This window comes from Fringilla coelebs, assembly GCF_963513975.1.
Source record: "Fringilla coelebs genome assembly, chromosome: 28".
NCBI classification, from domain to species: domain Eukaryota; kingdom Metazoa; phylum Chordata; class Aves; order Passeriformes; family Fringillidae; genus Fringilla; species Fringilla coelebs.
This window is the reverse complement of record NC_140054.1, coordinates 5,654,649-5,674,893: the sequence shown is the minus strand read 5'-3', so window position 1 is coordinate 5,674,893 and position 20,245 is coordinate 5,654,649. Positions and strand designations below refer to the sequence as shown.

At 59.1% G+C, this 20,245-nt stretch overlaps 1 protein-coding gene across 1 annotated transcript; it reads left to right on the top strand.

Moving 5' to 3' along the window:
- Positions 1–342: 342 nt before the first annotated feature.
- NT5C1A (5'-nucleotidase, cytosolic IA) lies at positions 343–10,875 on the top strand (the record flags this gene model as incomplete). The annotated part of the gene is given in 7 exon segments (XM_084222865.1): positions 343–477; positions 479–577; positions 5,827–5,994; positions 6,785–6,914; positions 7,156–7,278; positions 7,708–7,892; positions 8,106–10,875. Coding segments are annotated over 7 exon segments (1,200 nt in total). The 3' UTR covers positions 8,466–10,875.
- Between the last annotated feature and the right edge of the window lie 9,370 nt (positions 10,876–20,245).

The window sequence follows — 20,245 nt, the reverse complement described above, 5'->3', positions numbered from 1 at the left end:
GACGGACCGGGGACCGAGCAGCGACGAACCGGGGACCGAGCAGCGACGGACCGGGGACCGAGCAGCGACGAACCGGGGACCGAGCAGCGACGGACCGGGGACCGAGCAGCGACGGACCGGGGACCGAGCAGTGTCCCCAGCGCTGCCCCATCGCTCCCGCGCCCCTGCTGATGCCACCTTTGTCCCCAGCCCCTTCCCCTCGCTCCCGGCCGTTCTCTGCCCTGGAGCGGGGGCTCCCCCCTCAATTCCCCGCAGCTCCCCGGTATCACCGGGCGGCGGCGAGGAGCGCTCGGTCCCGAAGAGGTTAATCCGTGTCCCGGTGGACTGAAACCCCGGAGCTTCATGGGATGCCATATAAAGCGCGTTCCGCCGGGCCGGCCGCGGCTCCGGGAGCTCCCGGGACGCGCGGAGCCGCCGCCGCCGCGCACGGAGCGGAGCCGCCGGTGCCCCGGAGCCGCCGGTGCCCCGGAGCCGCCGCGCTATGGAGCCGCCGGGCCCCGCCGGGGCGCCGGGCCGGCCCTGGGATGAAGCCAAGGCTTTCTACGACAACCTCGCCCCCAAGAAGAAGCCCAAATCGGTGAGAGCCCCCTGCTCCCTCCGGGCGCGACCCCCGCCCCGCCTGCCCCGTCTCCCGCCGGCGTTCTCCCCGGCGCTCTCCAGGTTCCCATCTCTTGCGGGTTCTCATCTTCCCTGGCTTCCCCCACGGAACCCCCCGGCTGTCTGTGGGTGCCCCATCCCCTGCAGGATCCCTCCCGGTGCCCCGTTTCCTCCACGTGTTTTGGGGTCCCCCCGAGTGTCTCCGTGTCCCCCAGGCCCTGCGGGGTCCCCCGCGGTGTCTCTGGTGTTTCTCTGACCCCCTGCCTCCATCCAGGTCCTTGGGGATGCCCCCCTCTCTCTCTCCAGCTCCTCCCACTCCTCCATGGCATCCCTCGGTTTCTGGGGCCTCTCCGGCTCCCCCCAGTCTCCCTGGGCTCCCGCAGGTCCCTGCGGTGCTCCTGGCTCCCTCCTGGGCCGAGCTGTCCTTGCAGAGTGGCCCGGTGCCCCAGGAGCTGCCTGTCCCCTGCGCCAAGGCGGGAGGCCCTGGCAGGGACAGGAGGGGTGGCACTAACAGAGCCGGGGACAGCCAGGAGCCGAGCCGCTGGGCCAGGGGGTGTCACAGGGGTGTCACTGGGGTGTCGCTGCCCCTCGCTGCCCCGGGGGATTAGAGGGACAGCCGGCGTTATCTAACGAGGGCTGAGCCTGGTTTTAAACCCGGGAGCGCCTGGAAGTGCGGCAGTGTCCGGGAATGGCAGCGGGAGAGCGGGGCTGGCAGGGCTGGGGGCTGTGTCCGTCTGTCCCTGCAGCCTCTGAGCCCCCCCAGCCCCAGCCACAGCCCCAGCCACCCTCGGGGCCGTGGGACCCCCAAAACCTGGGGTTTGGCAGAGGCGCTGGACCCGGTGGCACCTCCTGTGACACCTTCCGCGGCAAAGCTCGGGCCGTGAGCTCTCCACGAGGGGCCGCGTCCCAGCCCTCACTTGGGGCAGCCCTTGTGCCTTCCCAGACTGCCAGCCCCGTTCCTGGAGCTGCTGCCAGCTCACGTTGCTGCTGCCCGTGCCCTTCCCGGAGGAGAGGGACAGCCTGGCTCGGTGGCAGGATGCAGCTCCTTGCCTTTCACGCCGTGCTTCGCCCACGGATGCCAGCCCGGGCTCCTCCTCTTCCTCTCCTCGCAGCCAACTCGCTGACCAGTACAACTGGGGAAACTGAGGCACGGGGGTGCTTTGCGAGCCGAGATCTTGGTGCTCACATCCTGGTGCTGTGGGGCTGGGGATGGTGCCAGGCTCTGTGCCCTTCTTCTGGGGGCCCTGTGGCTGTGGGCAGCCAGCTCAGCTGCCCTCACACAGCCAGGCAGCTGCCAGCCCGTGATGGATGGCTGCAGGGCGCTTTTCTGCAGTATAAATAATGTTCTTGGAAAACTCCAAACCACCCTGAACTTTAATCTGATCCCGAGCAGGGGGCTGGTGGTGCCCAGGGCTCCTTCAGGAAATGGGGTGCCAGGTCTGTCTGTCTGTGCCCTTGGGGTGCCAGGTCTGTCTGTCTGTCCTCCTGGCCCTACAGGAGCAGGAGAGAGCTGTGAGGTGGCAGGAGAACAGGTGATTTTGGGGAGCCATTCCTGGCTGGGGAACGGGTTAATGGGGCATTCCTGCTTTGCAGTGGTCGCAGCTCTTCCCACGGCTGCTCCTGCCAGGGAGGTCAGCAATGAGACCTGTCACCCTTCAGCAATGCTGGAAATGTCCCCAGCCTCTCTGGTGACACCGAGTCGGGCCAGTGGGAGCTGGTTTTCTGCTGGCTCCCTTCCTCTGGGCTCCCTTTGGGACCCACCCATCTCACCCCTGTGTGATTTTTGGGATGCTGGAGTGGGGACAATGCTTGACCCTGGAGCAAACCCTTCCTCTTCCCTTGCCATGACCAAAATCCCCTGAATATTGGGTTAATCACAAGACTTTGGTCTTCTGCAGCATCCAGGGAAGTGCCCAGAATTCCTGCAGGGTTTTGGGATGGAGTTGGGTCCAGCCCCAGGCAGCTCAAAAGGATCAAGGGGGGCAGAACGGGGTCCCCACGGTGGCTCCTGCCAGTGGTGGCTCCAGGGGTGGCACCATGGGCACCTGTGGCTCTCATGGGTGGGAGGACACGGTCCCACTGCACATCCTGGGAGCCTGGGGGATTTCCAAATGACTGCCTCTAATCCTTGGGGGGCTGCTGGGGATTTACTGATTAGAGCAGTGGTTTAAAGGCTGCCAGCTGTTGGAACTGCAGGGAGAAAATTGGGCTGTTTCCAGCCACTCCTGAAATACACCTGCACCCCAAAACTGGGGGGTTTGGGGTCTGGGCTGGGGTTTGCACTCAGTGGAGCTGGAGCCTGCTGGAAAGGTCTTTTTACATTTCTCAGGTGGGGTTTGGGCCCTGTGGAGCTCCTGGAGCTGTGCCAGTGTCTGATGTTCCTCTGACACGTCCCTGGTTGTCCCTCCTTTTTGGCTGACCCTAGGGATGGACCTGGATTGGGGTGGAACCTTCCCCCACCCTGCTCACACTCCTCTGAAACCCATCATGAATCTGTTTCTTGAGGTTCAGGAGGGGCTGGATCTGACCTTCCCATGGGAAGGAAGAGGAGCTCACCATGGATCCCCAGGCAGCAAATTCAGTTGGATTTGGCTGAACAGAGTCTGGACTTGTGTTGGATGAGCTTCCACTGACCTTGGCTGACCTTGGATGCTGCTCTGAGGGGAAAACAGAGTTTGTGATTCAGCCCAAACCCTCCAGGGCTGAGGCAGCCAGAGCAGGAGGCTGTGGTGGGATGGGGGCTGTGGGACCAAACCCACCCCAGCCAGGACTGGGAGTGGGACCCCTCCCACGCACACATTTCCTGTTACAAAAGAAGAGTGTTTGCCTTGAAACATCTCAATTTCTGGGGGAAACTAGGGTTGGGTGGGCTGTTAGCAGCGCTCAGATAGAGGATTCGAGGTGCTGTGGTTCCTGAGGCTTTTTAAAGCTCATTTTTGAGCGTTGTAATGACCATCTGCAGCGCTAATGGGGACGGAGAGGCATCCAAACAACCTTGAGGAGGGAACGCTTCCAAACGAAACCTCCACTTCAAAGAAATGTCAAAATGCAGATCCCTCCTTGCAGAGCAGAATCGCCTCGTTTTCCAAATGTCAGCATTTCCCAGGGAGCAGCAGGGCTGTTCCAGCCCAGCCAGAGCTGGGAGCTGCCTTAGCACTCCCGGGTGAGACTTTCCTGCCCCGAGTGCTCCACAAGGTGCAAATCTTCCTTGGCAGGAGCCGGCAGCTCCCATTCCCAGAGCTCCCTGCCCGCAGGCACCTGGGGCTCCAGCTGCCCACGCCGGGGCAGAGGCAGGGCCTGGAGCTGAGGGTTATTTTTATTGCTGTGTTTATTGCCTCTTAAATGAACCTCCCCGAGGGCTGGTTCCCTCCCCGAGGGAAGAGACCTTGAGCAGCCGGGGCTGTTGTGCAAGGTGTGGAAGGTGAGCGCTGCGGAGAGAGGGAAATTCCCTCTGGGCACCCAGCTTGGCTTGTGGCCCCAAAAACATCCTTCTCACCCCCTTGAACACGCCCCAGTGCTGTTGCATCTGGGCTGCTGACCTGTTTTCTCTCCTGGGAATCTCCCTCCAGGGCTGACCCCGGTCGGGGATCAGGGAGCAAACACCTGGAAGATTTCCTGCACACCCAGCACTGCAGGGGCTCCGGGGCAGGATGGAGCAGCAGGACTCCAGCTAATGGCCGGATGCCCCAAGACCTTTCAGAGTTATTAATATCTTCAGCTAATAAATGGCCCATGACGCCAGAGTTATTAATTAATGAGCTGAAGTGCCGAGGCTGTGACCAATTAATGGCTGACACTCCTTGGGGACCTGGCTGTGGTTCACTTGGAGCAGTGCTGGTGTCATGGATCAGCTCCTGCTGGTCCTGGGGGTTGTTCCCCTGCTTTCCTAAAAGAGCCACTTCCAAACGGGGCCTGATTCCCTGAAAACGCTGCGGGAGAGGGATCCCTGTGCCCTCAGTGATCTTCTCAGCCCCAGCTAATCTGGGTCTCGTCCTAATCGCCCGCTGTTTAATCGCTTTGCTGGGGATTTGGGGGATTTTGGGGATTTTGGGGGTGGATGCAGCCTCTGGAGAGGTGCCTGGGACAAACCTGCTGCGGGGCTGGTGCTGGGAATGGCGTGGAGGCTCCCACTGACTCATTCCTGGGTGGGGCTGGGGGCAGAGCAGCCCCAGGGCCAGCCCAGCCCTGTGGGGAGCCCATGCCAGTGTGGATGGGGCACCCTGGCCTCGCCAGGCTGCTGCTCCTGCAGAGTTCAGCCCCGGGCAGGGTGGGAGCTTGAACTTTGGAGCACCTGGAGGAGGCACCCTCCACCCTGAGCAAATGGCATTGCCAGAGGATTAGTCATGCAGAACATGGCACAGAGGATCCTGGAAGTCACAGGGGAGCAGGGGGTGAGGTGTTCCTGCAGTGCTCACAGCCAGGGTTTCTCAGACAGCCCCCAAGCCCTGTGCTGCTGGCTGGACTCCTCTGTAGGGGACAGCACTCCCTGTGCCACTGTCCCCCTGTAGGATTTGCTGTCCTGGCAGAGCCAGGATTTCTCACTGGCCATCAGTAATTAACTTATTTTTGTGCTTGCAAGTGAGTGATGGGGATTAACACCCTCCCTGCCCTGCAAGGGGAGAGAGGGAGGACGGGTGAGGGTCAAGACGAGCTTGACTTTCCTTCTGTCCCCTCTGTCCCTGCCAAGCCGCTCTGGAGGCGCCTCGTTGGCTTCAGCTGGAGGAGGTTTTGGATTTGGGTTTTGGATGGAGCCCTCAAACATCAATAATAATGACTCATAAATCGTTGCTTGCACCACCTGTTTGTCATGTTTCCACCCACAATAACTGTATCAAGTGTTTGGAGGAGCTGAGCTGGCAAGGGCTGTTTGTCACATCTGGACCGCATCACGGGATGCGGATCTGGCTCAGCCGCAGAGCGCGGCTCCTTCCTGCCTGGGGGGTGGGAAAAGCCGCACAAATTCCTTCTGCACGGCCTTCAGCAGCTCCTCCTGGGGTCTGCACGGGTTCTGGGAGCCTGTGTGCAGTGGGAGGGCTTGGCAGGGGGATCTGAGGCATCCCAAATGTGGGGGGATGGAGCATCAGGGCTTCATCTGTTGATGCGGCCGCTCTGTCGTTCTCCAAATCATTTCAGAGGTGTCACGCACCTCGTGGCCTTTCCTGCTGGGGGGATCCACCCGGGGGCTGCCTCCCTCATCCATCCCTCCCTGATTTGTCCCTGTGCCCACAGCCCAAGCCTGAGAACGCCATCACCATCGCCGTGTCCTCGCGGGCGCTGTTCCGCATGGAGGAGGAGCAGAAGATCTACACGGAGCAGGGCGTGGAGGCCTATGTGAAATACCAGCTGGACCACGAGAATGAGCCCTTCCTCCCCGGGGCTGCCTTCCCCTTCGTCAAGGTGAGCAGCCACAGCTCCCCAGAAATCCTGGGGAGGGGACGGAGCTCACGTGGGGCCGGGATGGAGACGAGCCACGGAGCAAACAGAGGGCAGATGAACCTCCCAGCAAGTGATGTGCTGCTTCCAGGGCTGGATTTTCCATCCTGAGCCCAAGAATTGAACAAATCATCTCCTTGGATGACATTTAAAGTTTCCCTTTAGGGAACTGCCTTTTTTTTTTTTTTTTAAATTATTATTATTATTACAATTTATTTATTCTTGTAAATTGGCTGAGTTTAGCCTTGCTCCCGACTCGGCCAATTTCTAATTCTGACTTGCTGAAATGAGGCATTTCAAACTTGAAAATTATTTTCCAACTCCTGTAGCAGTTAGTGCAGTTTTGGGTGCTGGAGCCCATTCCCAATAAATAATTAATCAGCTCTGTGGGGCAAGACTTGCTTCTGATTGCTGGAAAAACACTTATCTGTAACTTGGAGCTAATTTATCCTCATTTAATCACTCCAAACCTTTTGTGTTTGAAAACAGAGGAGCAGCTAGGTGGAATGTTTTTCCTCCCCCTAAAATGAATCTATTTTTCCCAGCTGATGTCAGCTTGGCTCAGGGTGTAGTTGAGGTGGGGATTTTGGTGACCAGGAGTGTTTTGTTGGTGGGAAGGGATGAGTACCACCCCTGGGGCTGGTCAGATTTGTGGATCTGGTGACCAGGAGTGATTTGCTGGGTGGGAAGGGGGTCAGGGCCATGCCTGGGGGGGCCTGGCTGACACCCACCCCCTCTCCCCGGGGTGCTGCAGGCTCTGGAGGCCGTGAATGCTCAGCTCCGTGAGCTCTACCCCGACAGCGAGGAGCTCTTCGACATCGTGCTCATGACCAACAACCACGCCCAGGTTGGGGTTCGCTTGATCAACAGCATCAACCACTACGGTGAGACGGGGACACAGCTGTCCTCGGTGGCTTTTGGGTGGTGGCATTGCTGGGCACTGAGAAAAGGAGATGTTTTCTCCCATTTTTCCCTCTTCTCCTGGCTTTTCTGGGTGGTGGGGAGGGGCTCTGGCTGCTGGCCCTGCTGCTGGGCAGCAGAACTAAAATTAAGCCCAGCCCTTCCAGCGCCAAGGCTGGGTTTTGGGGGCAGCCAGGCTCAGCCCGGGGTGCCTCTTGCCCCCAGATCTGTTCATCGAGAGGTTCTGCATGACAGGAGGGAACAGCCCCATCTGTTACCTCAAGGCCTATCACACCAACCTCTACCTCTCCTCCGACGCCGAGAAAGTGAGTGGGGCCATTGAAGAGGGTGAGTCTGGGGTCCAGCTCAGGGGGGGCAGCGGGGGGAGCCTGGAGCCCTCAGGGGGTTGATCCCAGGAAGGGGAGCTCCAATATCCATGTCCCTAATCCGACGGGCACTTGAGGTTTGCCTCGCCCCACGTCTCTGACGCTCCAAAGAGCCTCCAGTTTCCATAGAAATGAGCCTTTCCTCCAGCTCCACAGCTCTCCCCAGGCAAAGGCGGCGTTTTTCCTCCTTGATTCTTGTATGCAAAGGGTGATTTGTCATCTGGGGGGTTGTTTTTGCCGTGGAAGCTCTCGGGGCCAAGCTGCAGGCGCTCCCGGGCGCGTTTCCTTGCGGCGTTTTGCTCCCAGCCCCGTCGTGTTTTGCTCTGCTCCTCGGCGGCTGAGCCACGAGGACGGATCTTTGGATAACTGCCACCTCTTGCCTCGTCCTCAGGGATTGCTGCAGCCACCATCTTCAGCCCCAGCAGGGACCTGGAGGTGTCAGAGAAGCAGCTGCGGGTGGCGTTCGACGGGGACGCCGTGCTCTTCTCGGACGAGTCGGAGCAGATCGTGAAGGCTCACGGCCTGGACATGTTCTTTGAGCACGAAAAGGCCCACGAGAACAAGCCCCTGGCACAGGTAGAGCTGGGCTGAGGGCAGGAAAAGCCTCTGGGAGAGAGAGGCAAGTGAGTGATGGGGATGCTCATCCCATGATCCCTCATGGGATGCTCCCAGCTCTGGCGTCGAGCCCCAGCGGGGTGGGGCACGGGGAATGGCTTGGGGTCATTTTTGGGCGATGACAGGAAGGTGGCGATTGAAAGGCTGACAGAAGAATTCTCCTCTCTCCCTCAGGGCCCCCTGAAGGGCTTCCTGGAGGCGCTGGGCAAGCTGCAGAAGAAGTTCTACTCCAAGGGGCTGAGGCTGGAGTGCCCCATCCGCACGTACCTGGTGACGGCGCGCAGCGCGGCCAGCTCGGGCGCCCGCGCCCTAAAGACTCTGCGCAGCTGGGGCCTGGAGACGGACGAGGCTCTGTTCCTGGCAGGGGCTCCCAAGGGCCCTCTGCTCAGAAAGATCAGGCCCCACATCTTCTTTGATGACCAGATGTTCCACGTGGAGGGGGCGCAGGAGATGGGCGCCGTGGCCGCCCACGTGCCCTACGGCGTGGCGCAGAAGCACAAGCGGGAGAAGCAGCAGACCCCAAACAGCAAATAGCGGGGCTGGGGGGATCCCCCAAAGCCCAGCACGGATCTCATCCCGTGGGCCAGGCTCCCTGATCGTGCAGGGAATGTTTGTTCAGGCTCATCCCCCCGGGCAGGGGCAGGAGAGAGGAGGGAAATGTCCTCGGTGCCTCTGCTTGTTGCTGTTCCTCGCGGGGCTGGGGGCTCCTCTGTGCCAGGAGATGCTTTCCCAGTTTCTCTGTGCACTCTGCACTTGCTTGGGGCAAAAACCCCTCGAGGATGGGTCTGCCTTGTGTGGAATCTTTGTGCCAGGCAGGTTTAACCTATTTATTTAAAACCCCCAGTGACTCCCAAAGCCTTCTGGCTTTCCCAAGCAAATGTTTAGGCTGAACTGGAAAATTGGGAGCGCTCAAATACCTTCCAAGCAGCTTTGAAAGAAAATTTTGTCCCTTTTAACTGGAATTAAACAGTGATATTGTTCCTTCACAGCCCCAGCTGCTGCTCCCCTACCAGAAAATACTCAGCATCTGTCCTTTCACCAAGATTTTGCCAGCTTAAATTTGGAAAAATAGAAACAAATACTTAACATACTAAAAAAAAAAGAAATAATTCCTGTTTCCTGCTTGGAGCTTTGGGCTGGTGTATTGTTGGCCCAGGTTTTTATATTTGGGGTTCACACTTGCATGATTTAGCACTTAAAACTAATAATCTCAGTGGGCATCCAAAGCCCAGCTTGTCCAAGGGCTGCAGACACATGCCCAGGGCTTGAATTAAGTTAAAAGCAGGCCTTGATATATTAGGACATCATTTGAAGTCCATTTAGGTAAATCTGCAGAGAATTTCAGCCTGGGGATTTCAATTAAAGGATTTTTTCCTCCCTTTCTAGGCTGAGCCCATAGGAGTTGATAATCTTTCTCTCCTCAGCCTCTTAAAACCTCTGGTGTTTCCTAAAATAGACACCTCTGTCAGCGATGCTGTGAGAGAACCAAATCTCTGATTAAAAAACAGGATGGGAAATCAATGGGAGAGAAACTGGTGTGAAAATCACCCTGACATTTCTGCTCAAAGCCCTGTCCCAAAGGAGACACTCGGGAGGAAAATGTAAAGATTATTTCTTCCTTGTGGGTTTTTATTTTCCTCCTTTTTTTTTTTTCTTTTTTTTTTTGCACAACATCCCACGGCTGAGCAGGAAGGGTGCTCAATATTATCAGCCAGTTTTACTACAAATTCCATGGGCTGAAATTTTCCAGGTTGTGTGTCTGGCTCTTTCCAGGGAAGTTTCAGCTCAAACAGTGATGCTGGAGCTGGAGTTATCACCCTTTTGAGGAATATGTAAATAACCTCCAGTGGCTCTGGAGAGTTTTCTCATTGCACTAAATCCTGCTCTAGCAGTGAAAAGCAAATTGCACTTTTTCACCCCCCCCCCCAAAAAAAAATTCTTTGGCAGACTGTTAACTGTCACATCTGGGTGACAAACACCTCGGGGGAAGGTCTAAAATCCAAACAAGCAAAGGAAAAATCTTGGGAGGAATGAGTTTCTGAGTGTCACATCCGCCAGCACTCAGGTTTATAGGAAGGTCTTGTCTTTTTTAATGTGAACCCAAGATTTTGGGATCTGAGCTGGATCTTGGAGGCCTTTCTGGCAGCTGGGAGGGCGAGCACAGCCAGTAAACATTTCCAAGGTGTTTCCTGAAGATGGTGGAAGCCCAGCCAAGCCCAGCCTGTGCAGGGGAGAGGATGTTGCAGGAGGAATGGGATTGTCAGCCAGCCCTGGGGACACAGGGCAGGGTGCCAGAGGGACTGGGGACACGGGGATGTGGCCATGGGATGATCCAGAGGTGATGCTGGTGCTGGCAGGAGGAGATGGATGCCCAGGGAAGCAATGGGTTGTGGTTTTGGGGTAGATCCCTGGATTTGAGCAGATTCCTGCTGCCTCTCCAGGCCCTGAGGTGCACAGGGAGCTGGGTGCAAGCTTGGGACAGGGTTTTAGTGACCCTGCTTTGGGTCCTCCTGCTGCCAGGGCAGCTTAGGGGCTCCCTGGGAGGTGTGGAGCTCAGAAAACACTCCCCAGGTGAGCCAGACCTCCCCAAATCCTCCCTGAGCAGGGAGGATTTTCCATTCCCACCACGGCTGCCCCTTCTGTGCTTTTATCCACGTGGCTTCCTCTGGTTTTGGTTTTTATTTTTCCTCCTCCATCCCTTCAACTGGAAGACAAGGACTTGCTGCTTGTGCACTTCCCTCGGGCTGGGGAGTGTCCCTGGGGTCCCCCCTGGGATGGGCACTTCTCTCCCAGGGTCCTGCCCCTCCTGCTGTCCTGGCTGACAAGTGGACTTTTCCTGCTGTGTGTTGTTGCTGTGTATTTCACTTCATTGTCCTCCTGGTTTTTTTGCCATGTAAATGGGATCCCTCGGGGTGTTTTTCCATAATAAACCGTGTTGGTCCCAGCCCTGCTCCCTCTGTTCTCACAACGAGGGCTCTGAGCTCCCTGCTTGGGACCTCCCAGGTTTTATGGTGATGGGGCAGGCGTGACAAGAAGGAAAAGGGGGTTTTGGGGGTTTAAGAGAATTCAGAAAATGTGATTCAAGCTCCTACTTTGGGACTGGAGACCTGTGGGAGCGGTGGGATTCCAGGGGTGGGATGTGCTGTGGTACAGCCACCTCCCTGTGCTTCGTGAGCAGCTTTTGTGGGGCACCTGGGCTCGTGATGGAGCCCTGGATAAAAATACAGCTCGGAGGAGACTTTTGTCAACTTGATCTTCTCCCAGCCAACAGGTGGGAGGCAGCACAGGCTCAGCAGAGGAGATTTATGGCTGCTGAAGTACCGGCTCCATCCGAGCAGCGCCACTGCAGCTCCTCCCTGCCAGCCAGGGGAACAGATGGACCGAGGGGAAGCAACAAATTCTCCATCCATCACCAAATATAGCCAAGGAATGTCCGTAGGGGCAGCATCCCTGCTAGGGGTGTTCATTTAAGGGGTGGATGGCCCTCGGCTGAGCGTTCCTTCTTCCCTGGAGTGTCTTCCCCCAGCCCATCCCCAACCCTGCTGTGTTCTTCCACCAGATGCTTGGAGGGGAAAAAAAAATCAAATTCCAGCACAGATTCCAGCCTGAGATGCACCAGGGAAAGCCCAGGTGTGTCAGGATGTCAGCCCAGAGCTGTGAGGACAACCCCAAGCTCTTGCTGTGAGGCACTGAGGGACGGGGGGGAGCTTTGTGCAGGTGGATTTGGGATGCCTGGCTGGGCTTTGCTGCAAGCTTGAGGTTTTGATTCTGCTGCCTGTCTTCCCAGCTTTTCCCTTGATCAGGCATGGCAGGGCTTTGCAGGGAGCGTGCTTTGAAATGGAGCCCGTGGAGGAGGAGGAGGAGGAGGAGGAGGCAGAGCTGGTGGGAATTATGCTGCCACTCAGCAATTGTCAGCACAGATGTTCCCGAGGTAATCACCACCCTGAATAGCAGGAGCTGCTTCTCATGACAGATCAGGATTTAACCCCCAGAACTTGTGGGGTGTCTTGTGAGAGTGGGACAGCCCTGATGAGCATGGCAGGGAGGTTGGGCAGAGCATGGACTCTGCTCTCCTGCTCCTTTGTGTGCACCAGGGGAGCTGGGACACATCCCTGCCTCAGTTTCCCCATCACCATGGCAGAATCATGGAATCCCAGACTGGTTTGGGAAGGGAACTTAAAGGTCATCCAGTGTCACTTAAAGATCATCCAGGGCCACTCCCTGCCATGGGCAGGGACACCTCCCACTGTCCCGGGGTGCTCCAAGCCCAGCCCAGCCTTGCCTTGGACACTTCCTAGGATGGTGAATCTAAATCTGATGAATGATCCAGAGGGAACAGAGGGTGATTCCAGCTTCTTTGGGAGGGAAAGCAGAAAACCAGGAGTGCTCTGAAGAGCAGTGAAACCCCTGCAGATCCTGGTGTGTGGGGGCCATGCAGATCCAGCTCTGTCCTGTGGCCCAGGTGGGAACTCCTCTGCAGCACGTTCAGTTTTTCATCCTCCCTGGAGGGCAGAACAGGCGCCAACAACCCCGAGCAGGAACCTGCAGCCATCCCAGGGGGATAAAATGTCAGGGCAGGGGACCTGCTGACAGGGTGACAGAAACACCCGGAGCTGGAAGGACAGATAAGGGGACCTGGCAGCAAGAGAACAAGCAAAGGGCACTCGCTATCAGCACCGCCGGGGCCGCGCCAGCATTTGAGCAGCCCGACCATCAACACCGCTATTTTTAGCCGTGCTTGCTGACACCTCTGTCACCAGAGCCTAAAATGGTCCCCCCTGAGCACGGCCAGGGCCGGCCAGCGCCGCCGGGGCCACCAACGAAGCCGTGACTCAACGGGGCGGGTGTGGAGCCGCAGCCGGAGCCTCCCGGGGCCGAGAGGCAGCTCCGTGCCGGGCCAGCTCCTCGGGAGATGCTCCAGCTCCGTGTGCAGGGCCCGGCCCCTCGCCAGGAGGGGTCACCTGCACCCATCAGCGCCTTCCCTCGCTGGGAATCGCCCAGCCCTGGCTGGGAGTTGCTGCTGTCCCCCGGTGCTGGTGCTTAAGGGATGTCTCGGTGGGGATGGAGCTGCTGGGAATGAGCAACAGGCCAGATCTTGGACCCACAGAGCAAACCCACCCTGCTCCCCCTTTTAGGGAAAACTGCCTCGTTTTCCCAGCTCTCCCTGTCCTGGCACTCTCCCATTCCTGCAGCGAGGGCTCCGTTACCGGGGCTGCGCTTCAAAGCTCAGCTGGCAGCGCTGGGCCGGATGGGGCTGTGCCACAAATCCCTGCGAGGAGAGCAGGGCAGGACAGGGCAGAGCAGAGCAGGGGGGTCTCGGGACCTTCTGGGGCTGCAGAGAGCTGGAGAGCGACTTTGGACAAGGGCATGGAGTGATAGGGTGAGGGAGAATGGGTTTAAACGGAAGGAATGTAGATTTGGATCGGATATTGGGAAGAATCCTTCCCTCTGAGGGTGGTGAGGCCCTGGCACAGGCTGCCCAGAGAAGCTGAGGATGCCAGGGAGGATAAATGAGGGAAAATCTGCTCCGATTGCACTAGGAGGGAAGCGTGGCTTCCCCGACCTGTGCTGACTGTTGGTGGGAACTGGAGCACGAGTGGACATTGTTGTCAGGTTCTATCCTGATGGGGATTGCCCCAGGGACGGGGACAGGGACAGGGACACTTGTGGTGCTGAGCAGGTGCCACGAGAGGGCGTGGAGGGCTGCGAGTGCCGCCAGAGGTGACCTGGTGGCCGATGTCCCCCTCCTCGGTGGCATCACCGCCTTCCCCGGTGCCACCCGGTGCTCCTTCCCTCCAGGTGCGTGTTTGGGGGTGTGACCGGGCATCTCTGCCTCAGCACAGCCCCGGGGGCCACCTGAGCCCCCAGACTGTCCCCAACCCTTCCCCTGCAGGCTCTGACCTCCATGGGGAGGGGCGGCTGCTTGAAGCCCACCGAGCTGGGCATGCAGAGATTTTCCTCAGAGCCAATTCTGGAGTGGGACACAGGTCCTGAAGTGCCATCTCAGACACTTTGGCACCCAGGGTGACCCGCCTGGGGGGCTGTGGGGCCAGGGGTGGCGTGATGGGGGCTTGTCCTGCTGGCTGCACAAGCAGGCCTCCTCCAGGTGCGGCTGGGAATCATTAGGAGCTCTCTGCACCGGCTGAGTGTGGGAACTGGAAAGAAAGCTGGAGAGAGGCCTTCTTTCATCTCCCCACTCCCTCCTCCCCCTGTGTCTGCCAAGCCTGGCTTCCTTTTGAATCCTTTAGCTTGTGCCAAGAGAGGGAGAAGAGGAGGGGGGAAGAAAGAAAAAAAGGGAAAAAAAAAGGCAACAACCACAGGAATGTGTCCAGGGATCTGGCTTCATTCAGGCTGTGAGCCCTGAATACCCCGGCTCCACTCGGGGAGCTGGAGGGAGGCAGCAGTGGGAAAACAAACAGGGAAGCGCTGTGAGGAGGGGACAAAGGGCATCGGGAGGGGGACACGTCCCCCGCCGCGGTGCTGTGAGTTGGGGTGCCGCAGGTGCCGTGCTGGGGCAGAGCTGCCGTGTCGGGGTGAATCCCGGCCGTGCTCCCTCCCGGGATGGGGGCAGGGCCCCCAGCCCATCCGCATTCCATCACCGTGGGGACGGGGCGCCCCTGTGCCAGCCGGGCCCTCCCGACAAAGGCAGCGGGGCTGGGAGCCTTTTCTCCAGCGCATCGGGAGAAGGATGGGTTTTGACTCGCTGCCGACTTTATTCCCAGCAAATTAATAATTTCCTCTTGTGGCAGCAGCGTTGGCCTGAGCGTGTGCGCGCTGGTGGCTCCCGCTGCCCTCCCGGCCGCCTCTCCCCCCTCCCGGAGGGTCCGCGCCGCACCTCCCTCCATCCCCATCCTCAGCTGGGCTCCTTCCAGCTGCGCCGAGCTGTCAGATCCAGCCCAGCTGTGCCGGCCGCGGCCTCGGGAGCATCCCAGCGGGAGCAGGGGCCCGGCTGTGAACTGATGATGCGAGTGCCGAGTGCCGGAGGTGGCGGGGAAGCGCCTTGGGTGGCGGCGAGGGAGGCGCAGCTCCAGGAAAGAGCTCTCGCCGCCTCTTGGCTCCGCCGCCGCTCTGGCAGCGCTCGGAGGAACGGCGAAAAAAGCAGCGAGAGCCACCAGCACACCCGGGCTCTGTCCCGGAGACAGGGGCAGCTGCGGGACTGTCCCAGCGCAGGATGGAGCACTGGGCACCCCGGCAGCGAGCTGGGGTTTGTCACCAGAGTCCTCGCAGAGCTCCACAAGCTCTCGCCGCTCCTCCCCGTGCGCTCCCTGCATCCCCTCCTGCGCTCTGGGCTCCTTTCAGCGCATAGAAGTCGCTCCTGGGGCTGTCCGTGTGTCCGGCCGCGGCACAGACACCTCTCCCGAGTGCGGGCACGCAGCGTGGCACTCGCTATCGGCAGATCTGCTGGGAACGCCAGCCATTCCTCGGGCTGCGATTGTGTTTTGTTTCTTATTTATATCCCCGGGGTGGTGCCACAGGTGGGCGATTGTTCCAGCTGACAGCCTGAAAGGCGAGGGAACGAGATTGAACTTCCTGCTATTCAACCAGAGAAAGTGAGCATTCAGCAGCAGCTGCTGGCTGCTGGCAGGAGCCGAACCCCCGCCGCGGTGGGTGCAGGAAAAGGCAGGAAAAGCTGCCATGGGCACGGCGGGCTCCAAAGCACCTCCGGCTGCCGCTGCTCTCTCCTGAGCTTGTTTTTTAGGAGGAGATTTCCTAATTAAAGCAGCTCCACGGAGCAGAAGTTGGATGAGGAGGAGCTGGTGGGGGTGAGCTGGGAGAAAAGGGGGCTCAGGGGGCACCCCCTGGCTGGCACAGCTCCCTGACAGGAGGGGACAGCCAGGAGGGGGTCAGGCTCTGCTCCCGGGGAACAGGATGAGAGGAAACAGCACCAAGGTGTGCCAGGGGAAGTTTAGACTGGATAACAGACAAAAAATCTTCAGTGAAAGGGGTGGTCAGGCAATGGAATGAGCTGCCCAGGGCAGTGGTGGAATCACCACCCCTGGAATTGTTCAAAACCACACGGATGTGGCACTTGGGGACAGGGTTTGATGGAGAGCATGGTGGCACTGGGTTCATGGTTAGACTCGATTTTAAAGGTCTCTTCCAGCTTTAATGACCCTGTGGGAAACACCAGCCTGGAAAACAGCAGCGTGTGGCGCTGGGGGACACTCTAAGTGGGGAGAGGCCATGCCAGGAGGCAAAGCCAGGAGCTCGGAGTGCCGGAGGGAGCAGCTCCCCCCCGGGCCAGCCCGAGCGCTGCAGCTTCGCCCTGCCCTGAACTCTGCGTGATCCCTGACCCCGGGGCCCCTCTGGCGGAGGGCTGGTGGCTTTGGAAGCCCTCTGGATGTGCACTCCCCCTCCTCTGCGCTGGAAGGGCCAGGGGATGATCCCTTCCTCTGCAGACTGGGAGCCTCCTTGTCCCTGTTTCCCCAGACATGTCTGTGCTCCCTCCTCGAGGCCAGCAAGGGAGGGAGGAGTGTGTGCTCCTGCGAGCTCCACATCGGGAACAAACCTCTCTCCCTCCTCCCTCACTGCCTGGGCCCCCTCTGAGGCATCCAGGGCCTTGTGGAAACCTCTGCAGCACTCAGGGTGCAGAGATCCAGGGTCTCCATGTGCCAGGAGCCCGAGGCCATCCCTGCTCCATTTCCTTCCCTCCCTCCTGGGGCCGATCCAACTGCAGAAGAGTCTCCCGCTGCCACCTCTCCCTGTCCCTTCCCCGTGCCATCTGTCCCCAGCACAGTGACAGCCTCGCTGGTGGCGTTGCTGCTCCAGATCCTCCCGTGCCCCCCTGAGCTCTGTGTCCTCACTCCACGTGTTTCCCGGGCTCGGGGTGAATGCCGGGCTGGCCGGGATCACCGGGGCTGCGCTCGGGATCCGTCTGGCACGGCTGCAGGCACGGAGAGCCCCGGATGCCTCCACGCACGCCAGACCCGCAGCTCCGTCACCCCGAGGGTGGGACCGGGCTGAGCTCAGCACCTCGCACGAACATCCCACGTCGGTGACACTGCAATCAGCAGCAATTAGCCCCGTTTGGGAGCTCGCCCTGAAAGCTGCAGAGGCTTTTCCGTGCCTGCCGATGCTTTGGAAGTGATGGGGGTTGGACACGCCAAAGCTGCGGCCACGTCTGAGCGAGCCTCGGTGCCTCGTGTCACTTCCAGGAGGCTGGGAGGGCTCGGGGGTGATGTCTGTGAATGTTAAAGGCACTTGTGTAGCCAAGCAGCACAGGCACATGCTGTCACTGCCTCTGCAGTGCCATCTGGCCAGCAGCAACGCAGCTAGAACCGGGGCTGTGCGCAGGAGAACATTTTACAACAGAAAGCAATTAACAGAATAAAGCCCTTTTTAAAATTCAGTAATTAAAAACAGTCCCTCCCCCTTGTTTTCCTTTTAAGCTGAAAGTTGCTGTTTACTCATTTGCTTTACAAAGTGTGCCTTGTTGTGGCTTCAGAAGAAATGAAAGTTTGAAGTGGTTAGAGAAGAAAGGCTTTGGGGCTGCTTCGTTCCAGGCAGGGCGGAGGGGCAGGGGCTCTCCAGCCCGGCTTGTTTGTATTTGTTCTTGTCTACTCACAAGATCGCTAAACACACATTTAACAAGTGGTGAAACTGTCTACCAGCCTGATCTCTCCCAGGGTTCATGAGAAGAGGCCTGGCACATTAGCATTGCTGGGGGAAGGGGAGGGGGAGGACAGGCCTTTTGAAGGGTTGGTGTTTTGGGGCTGAGCAGGGAAGGGCTCCCTGCAGCAGGCCAAGTCCCAAACAAAGGCATTGTGTTCCCCGGAGCCCTGGGGACTGGCCCCGGGGGAAGGCCAGGACCTTGCCTCACCAGCCACGGGTTTTCCCATCCCAGCTCCTCTGGTTTCCTAGCAGGAGTGCAGCCCTTGGGCCATCCAAGGCTTTCCAGCAGCCAGAGGTGGGAACGGGGCTGGCACCTCCAGGGCTGGCTCATCCATCCCTGAGAGTGAGAGCCACAGAACCCAGGGCTGCAGAATGGTCATGGGCACCATCCTGTGCCACAGCAGCTCACCTGTGCCCCATCACCCTCACCTTGTCCCTACCACCCTCACCTGTGCCCCATCACCTTCACCTTGTCCCCACCACCCTCACCTTGTCCCCACCACCCTCACCTTGTCTCTATCACCCTCACCTTGTCCCCACCACTCTTTCTGGGTACAAAATACCAGAGGAGCAGCCCAGTGTCCAGTGGTAACAAGTCTTCAGTCCTCTCTGGGTGGTCACAGGGGAGCCCTGATCTCAGGGAGCTCCTTGGACAAGCAGTGACCCCGTTTGTGGGCAGGTTTGGTGCAATATCAGTTATCACTCGTTGTGGCTTCTCTGTGAAGCGAGTGCCCAGTGCAGCAACACCATTATGGGTGGGGAAACTGAGGCATGTCTAGGGCCCAACCCACTGGCAGTGTCTGATGCTAAACCATCAGGATGTTCTGCTGATTCCAGGGCAGGATGGTGCTCCTGTCCCTCAGCCCCACTGCCCTGGTGACACAGAGTGGCACGGACTCAAGGGGACAGCAGCAGCTGCAGGGTGTCCCAGCTGTGAGCTGGCAGGTGCAACTTCTGGAGCCCCATCCCATCGGATTGCAGAGCTGAGCCACATTCCCAGACCTGCCGTGGGGCAATAGGTGTGAGGACACAGGCAGCCCTGCCAGGGTGGTGAGGGCAGCGCCGAATTCCAGCTCCAGGATCTGCCCTGTCCCTGCCTGGGGAAGGGTGAGGCCACGGGTTTGTGGGAAAATGTTGTTTTTCCCTCCCCTGGACTGCCCGTAGCAGTCGGCTGGGCGGGCTCTGGATTGCGTGGGCCGGGGAAGTGGGGGGGAGTTTGCAATTGTGGTGCCTCTGGCTTGGAGCAGAGCCACGGCAAACAATCCTCTCCTGGCCCTGCTCCAGATCTGACAGAGCACGGAGGTGATACCGTATTCATCCCTCCACGCTTTCATCCCAAATCACCTCCTGAAAGCCCTGCCTGCTTCTCCCAGCCGCCCGTGATGAATCTGCTTAGCCACAGAGGGAGGCAGCCTGTCCGCAGCCAGGAATCCTGTCCAGCATCCCTGTGAGGCCTCTGCCTTGGAAATTACAGCTGTGGCTCTGGCAGGCGGCGGTGGGACCTGAGGTTGGGAGGTGATGCTGACTGAAGATGTGAGGACAGGGCATTCCAGGCATGCACGGGGTTAAATCAGAGGTGTCAGTTCACGGGGAGGTAACAGATAAGTCCTGCTCCTCGGCTGCCTCTGGCTTTCCAGAAGCCTTGCCCTCCCTCCCACATTCCAGCTGCTGCAGCTTTTCACAGCTGGCCGCTCTCCTGGGACATTTCCCAGAGCTGGGAAGGAGGGAGGGGAGGGAGCAGCGTGGTCCCGGCGTGGGAGGGGGGTTGGTGGCTGGGCTGACCATTGCTCCTCCAGGGACACTTAGTCTGGAGCCCTTCACCCCCAGGACAGTCCTGGCACAGGCAAACCTAGGCAATCCCAGGTCCCTGGCAGGGATCCACCCTCAGCCCTGGCCCGGAGAGTTTTTCCTGCTGCAGGGAAGGGACATCAATCTTTGCAGCTCACTTATTCCTTGGCCTCTGAAGCAGGGTAGCCAATTAGTGCTGGGTGTGATGGATGGCTTAGCCCCGTCCTCGTGACACCCATCCTCTGGAAACAGTTCCCACCACGGAGAGGCACAGCCAGCCAGAGCAGGGGACAGCTCCCAGCAGCTCCTGAGTCCCTGAGGGTCCCACAGGGGTCCCAGGGATGGGGACAGGCATTGCAGCAATGCTGGCTGTGATTGCAGAGGGGAAAAGCCCCAAGCACGGGGCCAGAGCTGTGAATTCAGGGCTTGGGGAGAGATTTCCTCTGATAATTCCCTGGCTTGGCTGTGGCAAAGCCTGGAGCTCTCCAGGGAAAAGCAAATCAGCTCTGGGCAGAGGTTGGTCACCCACTGCTTGTGGCTCTGCTCTCGGGGTCACTGTACCGTGGGAATTGGCTGCAAAGACACCCAGTGAGAGGCCAGGGGGGGCAGAACCCCCATTTCTGCACCCCAGCTCTTCAGTGGGGGAGGTCTGGCTGCTCCCTCCCGTGGGACATGGGTGACACTCCCAAAATCCTGCTCCCCTCACGCAGCTGAGCCCATTTAATCCTTCCCTGTTGTCTCCACTGAACCATCCCGTGAGGGGTCCCTGCTCCATCTGGGGTGGCTCAGATGTCCCTCACAATCCCCCCAGGGATCCCTGGGGTCGGTTAGAAACGACTCTCCAGGAGCTCAGGCTGGAGAACGGATCCGATTACAGGAGAAGTGGGTTTGGGGGCCCCTGCTCTCTTCATAAT